The sequence below is a fragment of the Dendropsophus ebraccatus genome, chromosome 3 (assembly GCF_027789765.1).
Source record: "Dendropsophus ebraccatus isolate aDenEbr1 chromosome 3, aDenEbr1.pat, whole genome shotgun sequence".
Classification (NCBI taxonomy): Eukaryota; Metazoa; Chordata; class Amphibia; order Anura; family Hylidae; genus Dendropsophus; species Dendropsophus ebraccatus.
In genome coordinates, this window is record NC_091456.1 from 174272590 (window position 1) to 174294061 (window position 21472).

Below are 21472 nucleotides of genomic sequence, written 5' to 3' on the forward strand. Positions count from 1 at the left end.
ATAAAGCCGTCTTATCATGTGACGCGGAGAGGACTGTGCTGAGTGCGGACTTCTCCCAGGTCATCCTCGCGATCGGTACGGGTCTGAACACATAGACCCACAACGATCAAAACTTTTGAGGTCTCTCTCTGTAGGTTTTTTTGTAACAACAGGGACACATTAAATAGTATCAAACTATTAGAGATGGGCGCAACTGGAGCACGCTCAAGTCAGATTGTTCTAGCTGAAGAAGTTGGATGCAGCCCTAGAGAATCCTGGGAAACAAGGATACAGCCATAGGCCATAGGCTGTATCCTTGTTTTCCTGGACTCCCCAGGGTGGCATCCAACTTCCTCAGCCACCGTTAATCAAATGCCGAATGATCGGACTTGAGCATGCTCTCTTCTCTACAAGATACTACTGCTATACTATGGGCAGATGTAATCACACCACAGACTCTGTTATCTTCTGTCCCCTTTGTTGGCTCCATCTCCTTCTTTAAGTCCTTATGGCATCTTAGGCTAAAAAGTGGCTGGAGATCAAGGCCCATCGACCTTCTCCCCATGAACTATGAATCTGGATGGCCTACTGACCCTTACAGTGGTAGTGGGGTTGACATATTTTTTTCCTGTTTTGCCCATTCAAACTTCACAAGTATTTTTTGGAGCCAATGTGGCTGCCATATTGGTTGATACCTAGCCCCAAACCCAACTTGACTAATATTTGTACAAAAGAATGTTTATTTTAAAATAGAAAAAAACTTTAAGTCCCCTTTAAATTGCTTTACACATGTCTGGGACGTTCATTGGGCAGGATTAGACGTAAGCTACAATAATGGATAGCCTTAGGTTGAGAAGAAAAGACATAATGAAGGAAACCGAATGCTTACAAAGAAACTTCCAGAAATCGGCAAATATAAAAGATGTGCTGTGTGTGTGCCGTGCTCAGTCATTGTGAGTGTTTATTGTATTAAGGCTTGCTGAATCTGGTCCTTGTTTATCATCCTTACAGAGCTATCCATCACACTCCTCAACGGACATCAATTCTAGTCTTCCTCCAATGTCCACGTTTCACCGGAGCAGCACCAATCACTATAACGCCTCTTCCTGTACGCCGCCTGCCAATGGAACAGATAGTATTATGTGTAAGTCTCCTCTTCCTTGTACCAGAAATTCTTAACGCATCCATGTTTGTATTGGCCAGACAAGCTTCTCGACAAAGGCTTGGTCAGAATTAATGGCAGGCCCGTTCCTTGGGTATTTGATCTGTGCCTACATTATTACCTAGGGAGGCAGTGAGTTGTCTAATAGCAAGTGTTGATATTACAATGAGTGTATTTCATGAGATTTGAGATGAGATCTTTATTTGTCTTCATCATTACATGGAAAGACAGGGAGGGAGTACTATCTGGGCCTATGTCATTTAAAGGGATACCAAAGAAGGCAGTAGTATCTTTGCCTACATTGTTTAAAGGGAAACAAATGGATAGACAGGATGGTAGTACTATCTGTGACTACATTACTTTTAGGGGTAGACAGGAAGGTAGAACGGTCTGTGCCTATATTGCTTATACAATACAGGGTGATAGCACTATCTGTTTTACATCATTTACAGTAAGAGACAGGAAGGTAGAACTATATGTGACTACATTATTTATAGGGTTAGACAGGAAGATAGTACTATCTGTGACTACAATATTTATAGTGGTAGACAGGAAGGTAGTACTATCTGTGACTACATTATTTATAGTGGTAGACAGGAAGGTAGTACTATCTGTGCCTATATTGCTTATACAATACAGGGAGATAGCACTATCTGTTTTACATTATTTACATTAAGAGACAGGAAGGCACTATAATCCCTGCACCATTAATATTATAGAAAGGCAGTACTATCTGGGGTAGCAGAGGGGCGCAAGCACACGCCTCAAGTACAATAGTAATCAACCATCTCAATCCAACTAAATAAATGACTTTCCAAAAGTTGGTTCAAATCAGGTTGTTGCATTTTCAGGATATTGGAGATGTCTTCGTATACAGTTTGTTCCATTCATATCAGGCATTGGTTCTTACAAAATTATTCTCATTAGAGTGCGGAAATAAAGGGTATGGGGGGGGGGGGTATGTGTTTTGACGTAGAAAAGTTTACACTGCTCACATGTCATTAGTAAATTTGTATTTGTCCCATTCACAAACACATTTAAAGAGAACCTGTCACCAAGAATATACTACCTAATCTATTGGCATCATGTTATAGAGCAAAAGGAGCTGAGCAGATTGATATATATATCTATATGGGAAAATATTTAGAATAACTTTCAATTTATTGATTGAAATCTCTGATATTTCCATGCTAAAGAGTCCTCTCCACCGAGTTACACCGCCCCCTGGACTCCTTATCACAGAATGAGCAGGGATTTTGATCAACAAATTATACTGAATCTTTTCCCACAAAGTTATATATCAATCTGCTCAGCTCTTCCCGCTCTATAACATGATGGAGCTAGGTTAGATAACATTGTCTCTGTGACAGGTTCCCTTTAATAAAAGGGAACAAAAAAGGTGCAAAAAAGAAAAAACACAAATCCACTCACATAATAACATCAAAGGCACATCAATTGTCTGAAATGGCACATATGATGGTCTGTGCGCCATTTTGATAAATTTGGCACAGGGAAAGGATGCTTGTACAGCCAAAGGCATAATATAGCACAAACATATTTAGAACTACTTTGTGAAATTCCTCCCAAAGTGTTTGTTGTTACACTACATGGCTATCATACTAAATGTTAGGCTATGTTCACACACTGTATCTTTTAGTAAAGGTACGGCCATTGTTGCAATTGTCAACAACGGACGTACTTTTTACAAAAAGATACGTTGCCTTGTCTTCTGTGGAATCCCGGCCGGAGCGTATACACATAGTATACGCTCCGGCCGGGGTCTCTCGCGGCGCCGGAGCCGCTCGCTTCATAGTGTGCACTCACAGGGTTTTCTGCGGCCGCTATTCAGTGAACAGCTGCCGGAGAAAACCCTGTCAGTGCACACTATGGAGCGAGAGGCTCCGGTCGCTCGCTCCATAGTGTGCAGTGGGAGTTCTGATGCGGGTGTGCACTAATGCTCCCGCATCAGAACTCTGCGGCTGCAAAGATCATCCGGCCGGTACTGCAGTACTGGGATGATCTTTTCAGAGACCGGACGTTCTGTGACCCAGCCGGGTCACAGAACAGCCGGTCTCTTATGCGGTCTGAACATAGCCTTATACTGTAGGAGGCAGTGGTGTAGCATGGGTTGGCAGCACCTGGGGAAACTGTGGGGTTATGCGACCCCCCCCCCCCAATGCCCCTGGTATTGTAGTTAAACCCCCAAGATTTCCCTTAGTATTGTAGTTAAGCCCCATGATGCCCCCAGTATTGTAGTTAACCCTTTATGATTCCCCTAGCAGTTTAGTGAACCCCATGATTCCCCTGGCAGTACAGTAAACCCCCATGAGGCCCCTAGCAGTGTAGTTAATCCCCTAAATGCCCCTTGCTTTTACCAAACAAAATAATAAACATCCCGTCCACCTTTCTTCTGCTCCAGCACTGGCCGGGTTCTCCTCCTTCTCCTGCAGAGTAACAGGTGGTGACAATGAAATTAGATCATGGTGCATGACCTGCAGGAGAATATACGGGCCACTTTGGCATACAGAAGCCACCATGCACGTTGCCCTCCTGTGTCTGGCGGCCGTGTTATACTGTGCCTGTCAGATCAGAAGAACTCGGGGCCAGATGCGTCCCACGGGCCAGAGGTTCCCTACGCCAACTTAGGGAGTTCTTAGAAATAGTTTTTATTGTGACGGGGGTATATGCACTATTGGGGCAGCCCTTGTCATTACTAATGGTTGACTGAGATGGACCCCATTCCAAATGGTCTGGTCCCCATTTTATTTCATGTGGAGAACCAGCACTGGTTTCCATAGGTGCTACACAAAGAGTAGGGGGTTGATGTTACCTTGTGGTTAGATGGTGTTTGATGGTTCCAGACAGTAGCTGAAAGGGTCCTCGTTTTTTTTCATCAAACTTTTATGTTGCATTTGCGTTGTTTTATCTGGATATTGCCTCTCATTACTATAACGTACATCAACATACACATTTATCACTTAGTCACTGCCCTGAAAGGGAATGATAGACCGCTTCATTACCGAGCCGAAAATCTCCATTTCCCATGTATCCGCATTCGCCATATTTACCATCTGTATATTAATTATGCAAGCGCGACATCGAATTCTTCAAACTTTCTTTCTTCACAAATAAAGTAACCTCACAAGTCTCCAACTGTGAAAACATATTTAGAATTGGACTGTGCGGCTGCTTTCATGCATCTGTTGTAATTGATAACAAATCTCACACTGTTTGCATTCACTTTGTATCTAGAGCGGTTCAATGCATAAATCAGTGGTCTTTTTCCATAGCGAGGCGCTATGAGGGGCCTCTCCAGTGCCTCTTCTCTCTTCCTTCCTTCCCTCTTGTCAGTGCCGGGTTTCACCTCCTGTCCCTGGGAGAGCGGCCGCTGAGAGGCTCATTGGAAACGTAGCATGACTCGGTTTTGATGTCACAACTCTTGAGAGCAGGATGAGATTCCTACAGCTCTCTTTACAAGTATTACACAGATAGTAGGCAGTGTTCTCAGTGTGGACTACATGTGTGCTATGCACCCAAGCAAACAAAGTATACCTACAATACAAAGGACATTCCTTTCACTGTCAGACTGGCCCACCAGAGGACCGGAGGATCCACCATTGGGCCCCCAGCTTTAGTACCTGCACAAACACTGACTGACATGTAATTTCTCAGTTTCTTTGGTGGGCCTCCAGGATCAATTCCTCAGGTGGGCCCCAGATACCCCAGTCCGACACTGATTCCATTGTTTTTAATGGGAATTACAGGCTTTAGTTTATTTTTATGCCACTGGTTTCAAATAGACATTTTTATTTATATATATATATATATATATATATATATATATATATATATATATATATATATATACATGTTCTGGGCTGTATTCTCCAGAGCTGCACTCACTATTCTGCTGATGGGGCCACTGTGTACATACATTACATTACTTATCCTGTACTAATCCTGAGTTACATCCTGTATTATACTCCAGAGCTGCAGTCACTATTCTGCTGGTGAGGTCACTGTGTACATACATTACATTACTTATCCTGTACTGATCCTGAGTTACATCCTGTATTATACTCCAGAGCTGCACTCAATATTCTGCTGGTGAGGTCACTGTGCACATACATTACATTACTGATCCTGAGTTATATCCTGTATTATACTCCAGAGCTGCACTCAATATTCTGCTGGTGAGGTCACTGTGTACATACATTACATTACTTATCCTGTACTGATCCTGAGTTACATCCTGTCTTATACTCCAGAGCTGCACTCACTATTCTGCTGGTGGGGTCACTGTGTACATACATTACTGATTCTGTACTGATCCTGAGTTACATCCTGTATTATACTCCCGGAGCTGCACTCACTATTCTGCTGGTGGGGTCACTGTGTACATACATTACATTACTTATCCTGTACTGATCCTGAGTTACATCCTGCATTATACTCCAGAGCTGCACTCACTATTCTGCTGGTGGGGTCACTGTGTACATACATTACATTACTTATCCTGTACTAATCCTGAGTTACATCCTGTATTATACTCTAGAGCTGCACTCACTATTCTGCTGGTGGGGTCACTGTGTACATACATTATATGAAGTACTGTCAGAGCTCTCTTTTTGCCTCCCCCTGGGGAGCAGGGGATCTCGTATAGCACTGTGCACTATATCTAGAAATAAATTGACATGGAATACCTCTTCTACAATTAGTCCAGATTCTTTGTTATAAATGTCTCATGTGATATAATGCTAGAAAACAGCAGTCAATAAATCATATATGGATATAACAGATGGAATGTTACAACTGTGGACGTCTGCCTAAAGGAGATAGTAGCAGCAATATCAATCCAAACATAGCAATGGAGCTAAGAGCTTTGGGCTCTGATGGAGCTTTGGCATCGTTCAAGAAATGGTGTTATATTATTACATGGCAATGTGAGGGGGTGAAGGATGGAGCAAGTCTCTATAGGGTGGTTTCAAGGGTGTAAAGTTTGGGTGGAGTCCCTTGGAGTGATATATTGTTTCTTATCAGAGGTGCAGCACAAGAGAAGACTTCAAGATTTCTAAGAAATGAAAGAAGGAAAAAAAAATTGATATTTTAGTGTTTTTTTTTTATTCTCTTACAGGGGTTATTTGGACTCCTGTTCTCAGTTTGGGTGGGGGGTTGTGGCCTGGACTCGCTATTTATTTTTGCTTACTCTTTGAAGGGGTTATCTAGTGTTAGAAAAACATGGCCACTTGCTTCCAGAGACAGCACCACTCTTGTCTTTAGTTCACGTTTGGTTTGCATTAAAGGGAATCCGTTTTTTGATCGGTTGATAGACTTTACCACAAGGCAAACGCTTCCCTATAGAAGACACGTTAGATTTTATTTAAGTCCGTAAAAATTACCAAAATCGTTTTATAAAGCAATGAAAGGGAAGCGAACTCTCGTGAGCCGCGCTAAACCCACAACGGCCTTCATTTATAGCACTCAATCCCTCTATATTACACCTATTTGCCGGAGTAGTAGCCGCTGCCCAGGTCTTCAAAAATATTTACTTGACTATCTACGTTTATAGGTTTCTGGAGAGCCATAAACTATGCGGGATCATGTATTATTTTTATTCTGGTCAGCCTCCTCTCCGCTCATTTCTGGCCGTTCGCCACCGGCATGAAAGCCGCCTTTAGTCCGCTGCAGTTGATTTTATTTCCCGTCATTTACAGCTGCAAATCTTAAAGCATTGCCAGCCGGGCCTCGACATAGTTTTGTCTGTTTTGGGTTATTTCTCAGCATGGTTTATATTAGTCTCGTAATTCCACAAGGGTCTCACTTTGGGTAAATGTGCGTTGCGTTTGAGCGCCGGTTCATTAGGAGATGAGAAGCGGAGAGCATGTGAGGGATCCACAATTCACGACATGACAACTCGACTATCTCATATGATTTATCCGGCGGCTGACTTATTTATAACTATTATCGTGGCTTTTATGGAAGACAGCAGAGATCAGAGGGGAGCCCTATTGATTGATTAGGAGAAACTGGAGGTCTTGGCCGCGTGTGCAAGCACATGCATTCTAGCAATACGGGAAAGGGAAGGTGGAAGAAGAAAACTGGTATGATAGAGTATAGCTAACCCTCAATACTTACAGGGGTATTCCAACATTTTTTTTAAAGTCTGCGTTCTGTACTTCCTGGTTGAATGGTTGCTTAGTAGTACAATTCCCAGAATGCATTGCTTTCCTTAAGCTCTCATCATAGTCCATCCACCCTGCCTACTCCCTCCCCCCGCACTCCTGCCAGTTCCCCAACCAAAGCTATTGCAGAACATCTTATTTCACTGCAGACTATTGCACAGTGAGGTTGCAGCACCTGCTGTATGCACTCCCTGTCTTTGTCTGTAGCATCATTCACCAGAAGGCAGCATGCTGTAATCACTCTACACTTTCCCTGTATGTCCTAATAAAGATATAGGGCCAGAGCTCAGATATAAGATCCAGCCACACCCCTGTGACATCAGAGGATGAGGCGTTCTTTTCAGAGAGGGGGAGGAGCCGGGGAGCTGTAGACAATACACAATTTTTAGTTCTTCTATTTTCAACTTCCTGTCGGGGTCAAATGGCACAAAAGTTGTTGAAGCCAGTACCATTATACTAATTGTACTAATATACTACCACTATATTAGTACGTTATACTGTATATCTTGGGGTAATCATTTTATTTAAATACCATTTTTCTGATACCCGAGTACCCCCTTAATTTTTCACCTTTAATGATTTGTCCCATATTCTCACCATATAGAGACAGGTACTACTAAAAAAAAAAAAAACTATGCAACAGGCCCTATTTTCCAAGCCTCCAATCCAGAAGACCCCTGCAAGGGAAGAGTGGAAGAGAATCACTATGTAGAAAATTTTGCTCACTAATTTCACCATAGCCCATGTACCGCCATCGCGTGTTCAATGGTTAATATTGCCCAAAATCAATATAAACACTATAAATATAAAATGATCATAATAACCCATAAATAAACATAAATCTATTAGATTAACAGTTACTGCTTCATAAAAGTTTGAAAGAAAAATAAATAAATAAATAACATTTCTAATGTGACCTTGGCCCATGCATCATCATCACTGAGACTCAAAGGTCTCCGTTAAGTAGAAATGATCATAATAACCTATAAATGAATATTAACCCATTAGGATAATGGTGACTGTTTAATAAAAAAAATTAAACAATTATGGCTTAGCGAAAAGTAATGTCATTACTTCTTTATTGACTTAACATTGACCCGTGAAGCTTGCCGTCATCTGTGATCTAGATCTACCATTTAAGGTGGACAAACTCGAGACTATTTTAAGGTCACTGGAACAATATTCAAAATATTCAGAACCAGATGGACATTGTGTTTTTTTTCTTTTTTTATGCCATCAATCTTCTATCTTTTACTTTTAGACTTTTTCTCATATCTTGTAGACTTTTTTTATTCTATATTCTTTACAGGATTATGGGGGCAACCATCTTTACTGAACTCCAACAACCATGAACAATAACTCTTCTCCTTCTTCCATGGCCTTTTTGGAAACATCATAACTTCTTCCCAATAATAGTTTTTACTATATTTGATCGGGATGAACAGAGTTGGGGTCGACAACACTATGGGAGAAGATTGTATCACACAACTTATTTACCCTCAACACCAGATGGCATTAAACAGAGATGAGCGCAACTCGAGCGTTCTTGAGTCCGATCATTCAGCATTTGAATACCAGTGGCTGAAGAAGTTGGATGCAGCCATATGGAGCCAAGGAAAACATGGATACATAGGCTGCATCCAACTTCTTCAGCCACCGGTAATCAAATGCCGAACAAGCATGCTCAAGTCCAGCATGTGTGTTGGAGTTAGCTGTGACACTTATTAGTGAGGGTGACTTGACTCTCATGTGTCATGTCAGTCATTTTGTTCAACTGGCAAACTGGCACTGGCAAACTCGTGGTCCAGTAGGATTTACTCCCATTGTCATATGGTTGTAGATTCATCTAGGCAGTAATGCTGTCCTTCTGAGATGGTTATCTGATTGTTTGGCAAATCCTGAACTTTTTTGGAGTGTTACTTGGAGTTGCGTCAGTAACTTCATTCAACTTCAGTCAATTTGACTCCAGTCATAATCTGACCTGTACAGGCAAAGTCATCCAGTAGGAAGCCATGCCAATGTGATATGATATGTACATCCTTAGACATCAATAGTGTTATTCTCACAAGGTGATTTAATAAATTGATTTTGATCCTTTCTTCGACACCATGAACAACCTTGGGACAACACTGTATTGTACAAGATGTCCACATGATACCATATGTGTCATATATATATATATATATATATATATATATATATATATATGAGAAATATAACGTGGGGGTGAATGTTATGGGTGTCAGTTATGCGATTCTACTCCAATCATGGTCTCGCCTTTGCAAGCAAAGTCGTTATTAAGTTGGACTTGCTGCCATTGTGTTGTCATAGTAGATTCCTATAGACAGTAATGGTGATCATCCATAGTAGGGAAAGTTTTGATACTTTTCCATAACTAGGGAGCGACCTAAATATCATAAGTCATGTCAAGCAAGGTCAATTGACTCCAATCATGTACTAGCAAAATCATCTAGTAAGGTTGGGATGGAATGGGAGATCCTCAAACAGCAATGGTGTTCTTCTTCGATAGTTATGATTCCACAATTGTCCAAATCCTTATTCCTTATGGACGCCATAAACAAACAAGGGACAACATTGTGTGACACAACGTCAACTTTGGAGTTGACCTAGGCACTTATATAAGAAGAGGAGTAGAACTTAGAGGGGACTTGACTGGTCCGAGTCACGTCAGCTCAACTGGTCATAGCCAGACCTCTATGGGAAAAATTGTTGCCTAGTAAGAGTTCATGCCATTATGATGTAAGAGTAAATCTTCTGATCCTCTGATGGAGTAGATCCTCTGATTGAGTAAATCCTCTGATGGAGTAGATCCTCTGGTGGGAAAAATTGTTGCCTAGTAAGAGTTCATGCCATTATGATGTAAAAGTAAATCCTCTGATTCTCTGATGGAGTAGATCCTCTGATGGAGTAGATCCTCTGATTGAGTAGATCCTCTGGTGGAGTAGATTATCTGATCCTCTAATGGAGTAAATCCTCTGATGGAGTAGATCCTCTGATGGAATAAATCCTTTGATCCTCTGGTGGAGTAAATCCTCTGATGCTCTGATGGAGTAGATCCCCTGATGGAGTAGATCCTCTGATGGAGTAGATACTCTGATGGAGTAGTAGGTCCTCTGATGGCGTAGGTCCTCAGATCCTCAGAATGAGTAGATCCTCTGATGGAGTAAATCCTCTGATTCTCTGATGGAGTAGATCCTCTGAAATGGTAATAAGATGGTCGGGCAACTATAGATCTTTTATCATCAGTCATTAACATCATGTAACATTCTGGTACCGTCCATTGTTGTCTCCAACATTCTCCTCAGGCCTAACCGGTTGGATCCACCTTGCCTATATACTTGATTCTTCTTCTTCTTCTACAGTCTTCCTTGACATGCTGAGTTAAATTCATTCTCTTCCCGCACTCACATAGTAGTTCATGAGCTTGATTAGCTCTCCCCCCAACCTGGAGAATCTGGGGGGGTTGTCCGGGCATCAATATCATAATTGCAGCATAACTGATTGAGTAACCAGCAGAGTTTATATTTTGCTGGTACAATTGTAACATGAATATATTTGACATCTACCTCAGCAAACAAATTAATGCTAATTAAAGATTAATGCGATATAATTAGCATTAAAATGCAATTACATTATGGGTAAGTGGACCAGGAATAGGCACCTGTAACATGCTCCCTGCTTGTTGTAATAATCCGCGTTTTGTTTTTGCAGCAAACAGAGGCAGCGGACCAGCGGGAAGCTCGCAGACTGGGGACGCGCTGGGAAAAGCTCTAGCATCAGTAAGCGCCTAATGATTTACTAATATTTGCTGATGTTTATTGGTGATGACAATTTTACATTCTTGACGCTAACTGCCGATGTAGCAGAGCCGAGTTTGTCATGGGGATCACCTGACCATTTAACACGTTTATGGGTTTTATTTAGGAGCTGCTATGTCATCCTTACGAGTGGTGTCTGTGCCGCCCATGACATATTCAGCTCTGCTACATCTGGTCATAGAACAGTAGAGAAACTGATTTCAAAATGAATCTATATCAGGTGACTTGTTTCTGTAGTTCTTTAGTCTTTTTTTATTTTGAATGCATGCATGGTATTGCTGGTATATTTCTAGGTATAGATCATAAACATTGGGTGACAACCAATATGGTGGCCATGACATCAAGGTGATAACCGGTATGGCTGCCATTACTGCTAGGTGACAACTATGATAACTGCCATTATAGCTAGGTGACAACTAATATCACTGCCATTACAGCTGGGTGGCAACCATTATGGCTGCCATTACAGGTAGGTCACAACCAGCATAGCTGCCATATAAAGCTACTGTATATGACAACAATATGGGTAACATTACACCTGGGTGCTAACCATTGTGACTGCCGTAAAGTGATACTGTCACCCCCTGTCATTTAAGCTGGTTAAAAACTACTATGGTTGCCATTAAAACTAGGTGACACACTATGCTTATTTTGGGACTTTGGTATTAATATAGTAATATGCCTCTATCTATCTATCTATCTATCTATCTATCTATCTAATTCACAAAGCTTTATTGGCAGGTCCAAAGTAAACATTAATCATTGCTAAAGGGAAAATAGTATAACAGATGGGGTGATAGGGGGTTCCTCGGGGGGGTAGATATAGGGTTTAAGGGGCAGAATTGGGGTAGCAGGAAGTGGGCCTCGTCCTTTAGGTCCCCCTGCTGACAGTGCCGCCACAGTCCCTCTCCTGCTATTGGTATGTTTGCCCATCTCCATCTTTAGGCTAAGAGTTGGGCTGCTGCTCTGTTTAGTATCTATCTATCTATCTATCTATCTCCTATCTATCTATCTATCTATCTCCTATCTATCTATCTATCTCCTATCTATCTATCTATCTATCTATCTATCTATCTATCTATCTATCTATCTATCTATGTATCAGGAAATCCCACGGCACTCAGTAGATTTGGCTGGTTCAAAGTGAATTTATTGTAATAGTAAATCACAGCATTCCATGTGCGTGACGTTTCGGCAGCTTCTCGCTGCCATTCTCACGCTTGAGAATGGCGGCGAGAAGCTGCCGAAACGTCGCGCACATGGAATGCTGTGATTTACTATTACAATAAATTCACTTTGAACCAGCCAAATCTACTGAGTGCCGTGGGATTTCCTGATACATATTAAGCTCGAGGTCTGGTCAAGTCTCGCCTGCTGGCACCTACTTCGCCTTGTGCTGCTTCCTTTCTCTTCAATATCTATCTATCTATCTATCTATCTATCTATCTATCTATCTATCTATCTATCTATCTCCTATCTATCTATCTATCTATCTATCTCCTATCTATCTATCTATCTATCTATCTATCTATCTATCTATCTATCTATCTATCTATCTATCCCATCTCTCTCTCTCTCTCTCTCGCTCTCTCTCTGTCTATCATAAGAAATTGATCAGACTGTTTTATGTTTTCTAGATCTATTCACCCGATCACACCAACAACAGTTTTTCTTCCAATCCTTCAACACCAGTTGGGTCTCCGCCATCTCTTTCAGGTACGATATCATGCCATATGCGTAACAAGGACAAGGACCTGTAGAGTCCTAGACAGACAAACAAATAGGTTGGTATTATGGTTTTACATAGGATTTCAGGTGACCCTACTGCATTGGGTCACAGCAATGTTCTCTCTCGGCTGGTGAGCACCCTATACTGTTAAAATGATTAGGCTTTAAAGGGAACCTGTCACCCCCTGTGCCGGGGTGAGGGCCGCCCGACCCCCCGCATACTTACCCCATCTCGCCAAGTCCCATTCCTGGAGCCGGTCCTGGGACGGAGATATCTCCGTCTAAAGCCGAGCGCACGCTGCTGAGATGAGTCCGACGCCCATAGAGAATGACGGCTGCAGGAACAGGACTTGGCGAGATAAGGTAAGTATCCAGGACTCTAGCAGGGGGTCGAGCCGCCTTTACCCCGGCACAGGGGGTGACAGGTTCCCTTTAAAGGGATATTTCTACATTTCCATCTCAACTAAGATATTTATACTTATCAACTTATATATGTTTGCAAATACATTTATTTAGCAAACTTGTCACCTTCTTCTGAAATACGTGCTCTTTCCCTGCCACTGTTGACTCCTTGTGTGGTTACCAACCAACGCTCTGCTCTAAAAGCAGTGGTTGGACAAAATAAATAGTAGAATTATAGAGATATAGGGGGAGATTATCAAAAGTGGTATAAAGTGAAACTGGCCCAGTTGCCCCTAGCAACCAATCAGATTCCACCTTTCATTCCTCACAGACTCTTTGGAAAATGAAAGGTGGAATCTGATTGGTTGCTAGGGGCAACTGGGGCAGTTTCACTTTACACCACTTTTGATAATCTCCCCCTTAGTCTATTTATACTGTATAATATAAATAAATAAATATGTATACTGTAGCCACATGTATACCAGCCATACTGCTGCTTTTAGAGCAGAGTGGTGTTCAGTAAACTAGACAACAAACTGTCACTTATCAGCTGCTGTATGTCTTGCAGGAAGTTGTGCATTTTCTGAAGGCTGACAGGTGCTCTCTGCTGCCACCCCTGTCACTGTCAGGAACTGTCCAGAGCAGTGCAGGTTTTCTATGGGGATTTGCTACTGCTCTGGACAGTTCCTGACATGGACAGAGGTGGCAGCAGAGAGCATTGTGTCAGACCGGAAAGGATACACAACTTCCTGCAGGACATACAGCAGCTGATAAGTACTAGAAGACTTCATATTTTTTAAATAGAAGTGATTTATAAATCTGGTACCAGTTGCTTTGAAAACATATTTTTCACGCATTTTACATCAATTATGATGACATAAAAAACAAAAACTATTAAAAAACAGTCATGCTTTATAATTTTTTCACTTTTGCGTCATAGCGCACTGTATATGTCCCCCACAACTGTCTGAAAACAACATAAAGCTGATAATAGTAACACGTTGTGCTGCATATGATCCATGCATTAGCCGCCTGACTGTGTGACTGAGGCTCTGGAGAAGGGATTGGACACTTTCGCTGGCACATATGCTACAATGAACATTGTGCATGGGCAGGAATTTGGAGCATATGTATTATTGAAACACTTCAGCTAGGTGTTATGTCTGCGTTTACTATTGTTACACTACTGGAGCAGACTTTAGTGTAAGCAGCACAGATGGCAGTGCAGGTTCCCATAACCTATTGCTTCATCACTGCTATAGGAATAAGGAGATGTCACCCTCAAGACGAGTTCCCAGCTCATTATAATTCCTTGTCTCCTGCTAATTGTCTACCCGTCCATGTCCACTGTGTGAAATGTGTCAATCGTTTTTACGGCTACTTCCAATGGGAAAATGCTGAACCGGGTATTCAATGAATTTACTGTTATGCATACTGTATAAAAAAAAAAAAAAAAAAAAAAAAATTATATATATATATATATATATATATATATAGTACAAGGAATTGAATCATCTAGAAAATGAGATAAAACTGAAAATCCTTCCCCGTCCATCAGGCTTTTTAAATTAATTGTTATTTGCTGATGTTTTATAATGCGTGGCCCCTTTAAATTATTTGGTCCACCCCTAATTTCACCTCTATTGCCTCTATTGCTCTTTTTAAATCATGTTTTAATAAACAAGTAATTTAAACCCAAGATCAGACCCTACAGTTAATCAGACCCCGACCAGACTGCTAAGATCAATTCATACCCCAGACCAAACTTCTAAGATGAATTCAGACCCAAGATCAGACTGCTAAGATCAATTCAGACCCCACCAGACCACTAAGATAAATGCAGAGCCCAGACCAGACTGCTAAGATCACTTCAGACCCCAGACCACTAAGATCAATTCAGACCCCAGACCAGACTGCTAAGATCACTTCAGACCCCAGACCACTAAGATCAATGCAGACCCCAGACCAGACTGCTAAGATCACTTCAGACCCCAGACCAGACTGCTAAGATCACTTCAGACCCCAGACCAGACTGCTAAGATTATTTCAGACCCCAGACTGCTAAAATCAATGCAGACCCCAGCCAAACTTCTAAGATCAATTGAGACCCCAGCTAAGACAACTAAGATCAATTCAGACCCCAGACCAGACTGCTAAGATCATTTCAGACCCCAGACCAGACTGCTAAGATCAATTCAAACTCCAGACCAGACTGCTAAGATCAATTCAAACTCCAGACCAGACTGCTAAGATCAATTCAGACCCCAGACCAGACTGCTAAGATCAATTCAGACCCCAGACCAGACTGCTAAGATCAATTCAGACCCCAGACCAGACTGCTAAGATCAATTCAGACCCCAGACCAGACTGCTAAGATTAATTCAGACGCCAGACCAGTACCTTACAAAGAATCAAAGACCTACAAATAATTAGAAACTAGCCTTAAATGCTAAAATAAAAGTGTACTTGCTCTTAAAACTCATGTGACACAGAGGCAGGTATAAATGAGCAAAAAATGCACTTTCTCCAGATTATCGAAATTAGATGAGAACCAGGGGAGTAGCCACAGATTGTGCAGAGGGTGTGGTTGCACCTGGGCCAAGAAGCCTGGGGGCCTATAAAGCCTCTTTTCCTCATATAAGGAGTCCAGTACTATAAATGAAGCATTATAATTGAGGGGCCCTGTGATTTTGTACTGGAGCCCTCTGGCCTCTTTTCAGAACCCAGCCTAGCCTAGCCTAGTCTAGTCTATACAATTATGTGGTATCTGAGACCAGATTCCAGGCCCTAAAATAATTCAGAACCCAGATTCTCCACCAATAAGTCAAATCCCCAGACCAGCCACTTAAAGGGATATTCTAGGGATAGGCAAAAGGAGGAGGTTAATATAAAAAAAACTCTGCTACTTCTGCCAATGTGATAGGGTTCAGTCCGCCTCCTGTTATCTGGGTGGGTACATGCACTTGCCCACTCAGTCAATCCACATCCTCAGCAATGTCCTGCCTCAGCCACTGATTGGTTGAGCGGGCAGTTGTACGTAAAACCCGCCAAAACAGGAAGTGCTACACACCGGGATAGAGGTCTGTGACAGTGCTGGGGGAGCGGGGAAGGTGGGTATAGTTTTTTTTCATACTGATTTTTACAAGTCAAGTTACAAATTTATTTATTTTACCTCTTTATGTAGGAGCAGTTATCATCTTTAGTCCATGAGTCCTGACCCAGGGAAGCATTACACTTTATCCACAGTCTTAGGAGATCCCTTCCGTATTTACATTTATAACATGATAGCTATTTTAAGAGTTAAGGGCCAACCACAAAAATGTGTCTGCTCATGAGAAAAGTTTCCTCCCTGGATTAGACAAGAGCCTTTTTAGGTTTACCGGAAATAATTATGGACATTAAAGTCTTAAGACGTAAATATAATATAATACCCTAAAAGAAAGCAAAAAGAAACTCAAAAATACTTTCAAAAATTACCACCAACCCACAAAGTGTCTATTATATCCGCAATATCCCACGTTGGCTCCGGCACTGATTTAGTGCAGTCAGCTTGATGACTACATATATTTTCCCTGGAACCACAGGACAGATTGTATATGCCGAAACAGAGACTTGGAAAGCTGAAATCCCCGGTTGCAGGCGTTTTTTTTTTTTTTTTTTGGATATTGAGTTGTTTTCTTGCTTTGGAGTCTCTCTTAGGTATTACCTGCCGAGTCAATGAAATCCTTTGATAGAAAGCAGCCTGAAGGAACACGCTGGACTGCATCTCTGCTTTACTCCAAAAACTACTTTCTCTTTCCCTTAAGTATGTGTTTGGAAAGTCTCCATATGTCTGGTGTGCTCGGAAAAATTTGCATATATACTAAATAACTGCAAAAGTTTTAACTAAGCGGACGCTTATGCAACGGGGTAGATAATTAGGCGTCTTATTTATTTATTTTTTTTCTTCTTTTAATTAGCAGGAACAGCTGTTTGGTCAAGAAATGGTGGACAGACTTCCTCCTCTCCAAACTATGAAGGCCCCCTACACTCCCTAGTAAGTCTCTCATTGTCTTAAAAGGATAGCCTAATATTTTCAAGTCTACGAGTGGTCACGTGTATGGTGGATGAAGACCACAATAGGAAAAAAAGGGGGTACTTTTTGATATTATAAAAAATTTTTTGCTAAGTTATCAAAAAATTTCCAACAGCTCTTCAGCTAAATAACGGGCCAGGACTGAGAAGCTGCCATATTGTATCCTAACTAGTTTCTCCGAATAAAAGCCTTTTCCAGGCTTTTTGGAGCAGACTGGAAATATCCCTAGTTAGTCAGCTGACCAGATCCCTAAAACTGGGGGGGGGGTTCGCATCAGCCAATCAGAGGCAGACTTGCTCCGCCCCCACCTACTCAACACAAGCTGCAGAGGAGGCAGGAGGGGTAAGAAGATGCACAGTAGGGGACACTGAATATGGGGGACAGAGGGTATGTGGGCCAACTACAGAGGGGGGAGGGAGGTATACAGTATGGGTACTACCTGCAGAGGGGGCTGTATACAGTATGAGGACTACCTGCAGAGGGGGATGAGGTATACAATATAGGGACTACCTGCAAAGGGGGAATGTATACAGTATGGGGGAACAACTACAGAGGGGAATGTATACAGTATGGGGGAACAACTACAGAGGGGAATGTATACAGTATGGGGGAACAACGACAGAGGGGAATGTATACAGTATGGGGGAACAACTAAAGAGGGGAATGTATACAGTATGGGGGAACAACGACAGAGATGAATGCATACAGTATGGGGGAACAACGACAGAGGGGAATGTATACAGTATGGGGGAACAACGACAGAGGGGAATGTATACAGTATGGGGGAACAACGACAGAGGGGAATGTATACAGTATGGGGGAACAACTAAAGAGGGGAATGTATTCAGTATGGGGGAACAACTACAGAGGGCAATGTATACAGTATGGGGGAACAACTACAGAGGGGGATTTATACAGTATGGGGACTACCTGCTGAGGGGAAGGAAGGTTTACAGTATGGGGACTATCTACAGAGACGGAGGTATACAGTATGGAGGGCCTTACTGCTGGGGAGGAGGGGGGTGTATACTGTATGGGGGAACAACTACAGAGGGGGGGGGGAGCTATCCAATATGGCGGCCTAACCACAGGTGAACATACAGTATAGGAGCCTAACAACAGAGGGACATACAGTATGGCAGCTAACTATAGTATAGTGGGGGCTACAGTGTAGGGGCATAGCGTGTTTCTCTGAAAATGAGACCTAACCCCCTTTTCAGAGACAAAAAAATAATATAAGACCTTGTCTTATTTTCAGAGAAACACGGTATGCATAATGCCAGATACAACCGAAACCTATTCCCCACTTACAGAAGTGTGCAGAATATATTACATATGGTCCCCTTACCTAAATTTGGGGAGTTTACAGAAATCTATGAGGGGGCTTTCATGATCTGCCAACAACCCATCCGATACAATGGCAGGGTCTATTCATTCTCATCAATGGTGATGGTCCAGGCCGGCACTGGTGTCAGTATTGACATGCCGTAAGAAAACCCATTAAGAGAATTGTATACCGTATTATCAGGCATTACTATACTGTATACTGCTATACAGGAAATGCCCATGACAGCTACTGACACATCAACCAAACCCTCACTGTGTATATACCATTGACTGTACTATATACTGTTGTCCCCTATGAGCCTGCTATATCCAGTGCTGTATTGGATATTATAACCCTGTTTATCACACTGATATTTTCTTCTATTTCCGCAGCAAAGCCGAATTGAAGACAGATTGGAAAGATTAGATGATGCAATTCATGTATTAAGGAACCATGCAGTGGGGCCTTCAACAGCCATGCCAGGAAGCCACAGCGACATGCACGGATTAATTGGACCATCTCACAATGGGGCTATGGGCGGCCTGGGGTCGGGATATGGAACTGGCCTTTTGTCAGCAAACAGACATTCCCTAATGGTAAGCCGGTGAAGCCGTTTATTCTATAAAGCCGTGTCCTAATTCTGCACAGATGACCCCCTCCTCCCCCGGCGTTAACTGATACAGTGTGAGGAGGTGGACAATCATAATGGAATATGACTCAGGCCGACTCATTTTATGTCTATGGCTATTGTCTGATGGAAGAATTTCGGCTGCACCCTTCCACCAACACCCTGTTTGGTTTCGAGCCAGTGCTGCTCCTTGACCCACATTCCCCTCACATTTACCCTCCCGATCCTTAAAGGACTCCAGTATATTTTGCATATATAATTTGCATGTTTCTCTGCATCTATTTTTTCTGTGGAGATGCGGGTAAAGACCAGAGACCCCATGCACTAATGATGAAAGGGTTGGTCCAAATAACGGGGGCCAGTGTGCTCTTCATAGGTTAACAAAGGGAGACATGGAACTCATCCCGGGGGGCCAGATCACTAAGGAAATCGTATGACACTTCCATGCACAAGCCCTATTCTAAATAATAGGGCTCATACATGAAAGTCACTGAGCATTGTACAGTTGCCTCAGCAACCCATCCACCTGGCGCCAGCTGCATTTCCCCACATTAAACAGTGGACTGAACCTTTAAGAAATTGTCCAGGCCTTTGCAGACCTATGTGTCTCCATGGCTACAGACTACAAATACCTCCTGTGCGTAGTCTGATTCTAGATGAGGTGAGGAGGGAGCGTAACACATGGCTGGATTATTAGCCTGACATGCTGATCAGTATTGATCAATACTTTTTAACAAAAAACTGGGGTAGGTTAAAAACACAGAAGTATATTACAGTTTTTCTCAGTCAGTTCCACTTCTGTCCCCCCCCCCTCCCCAATACTTACCACAATACTATGTGTGATCATTACCTTAGAAAAAAGGATTCATACCCTCTAGTGTTATCTAGTTTAAGAAAACATGCAGGCACTTTTTTGCAAAAACAGCACCACCCCTGTCCTCAAGTTGTGAGGGGTATTAATATTCTGCTTCATTCACTTCAATGGAACTGAGGTGTAAAACCCCACCCAAACTGAGGACGGGAGAGGTGCTGTTTCTAGAAGTAAGCGGCCATATATTTTTTTTGGCCTGGATAACCACTTTTGTTTTAGTTTGTTGCTGTCAGTGAAAGGGAGATGTCTTTATATTAATCAGCACAAAATCTGTAGTCCCGGCTGTGTCTCTAGGTAATATACACCAGCGTTCTGTTGTAAATTGCACCAAAAACGTGCAATATATGAACCAACATTGCACCTTTTTACACCCACCTGCCACAGCATTGCTTAAAGAAAAAACATAAGAAACAGCACCACCCCTGTCCTCAGCTTGTGTGCGGTATTGCAGCTTAGTTCCATTGAAATGAATGGAATTGAGTTGTAATACCACAGACAACCTGAGGACAGGGGTGGCGCTATTTTTGGAAGAAAGAAACTACTTTTTTTTTTAATCCTGGCTAACCCCTTAATAAACAGGATTTGGCCAACATTCAGGGCTCCTTTCACGGTTTGCATCTTGCCTCTCCATCATTTTTAATGCAAAAAAAGTCTTAATCAGTATTGTTCGGGTCAAATATAACAATGGAGCCTCATGTTACATATATAACAATGGGACATAAATGGAGAACAAAATTCACGGCATTAAATGGGTTATTCAGTGTTAGAAGAAAATGGCCACTTTCTTCCAGAGACAGCACCACTCTTGTCTCCAGGTCAGGTGCAGTTTGCCAATAAGCTCCATTCACTTCAATGGAAATGAGTTGCAAAACCTGCACCCAAACTGGAGAAAAGAGCGGTGCTGTCTCTGGAAGAAAACGGCCATGCTGGATAACCCCTTTAAAGTGACTGGTAGTAGCACACTCAGCTCTGCTACATCTCTAGCTGAATTCCCTATTATCACAGTGTACCAAACACATTAAAAGTCAATGGGCTCATGAAAAAAAAAAAAAAAAACTTAAAATGTGGAAAAAGGAAATGCAAGAACAAAGGGATTTTTTGGAGGCGCAGTCAGTTTTAAGGTTAGCCTTTGACCGGTTGATAAGTTCCACACCACACACTCTGGAGTGAAGTAAAGAAAATCATGGAGGGGGGGATCAGCAACATGAAGGCTCCGGTAATTTCTTCCACATTGCTGTCTTTAGTACTTGAAACAGTCTATAACTTTGTAACCAGCTGC

At 42.1% G+C, this 21472-nt stretch overlaps 1 protein-coding gene across 6 annotated transcripts in view; it reads left to right on the plus strand.

Moving 5' to 3' along the window:
* TCF4 (transcription factor 4) overlaps positions 1-21472 on the plus strand; it is a 327929-nt gene that overhangs the window by 279189 nt on the left and 27268 nt on the right. For all 6 annotated transcript variants that reach the window (XM_069963163.1, XM_069963159.1, XM_069963157.1 and 3 more), the window contains 5 exons: positions 991-1123; positions 11056-11123; positions 12800-12878; positions 17252-17328; positions 19087-19290. In XM_069963163.1, coding sequence (XP_069819264.1) covers positions 991-1123; positions 11056-11123; positions 12800-12878; positions 17252-17328; positions 19087-19290 — 561 coding nt within the window. The remainder of the gene's footprint in view (positions 1-990; positions 1124-11055; positions 11124-12799; positions 12879-17251; positions 17329-19086; positions 19291-21472) is intronic.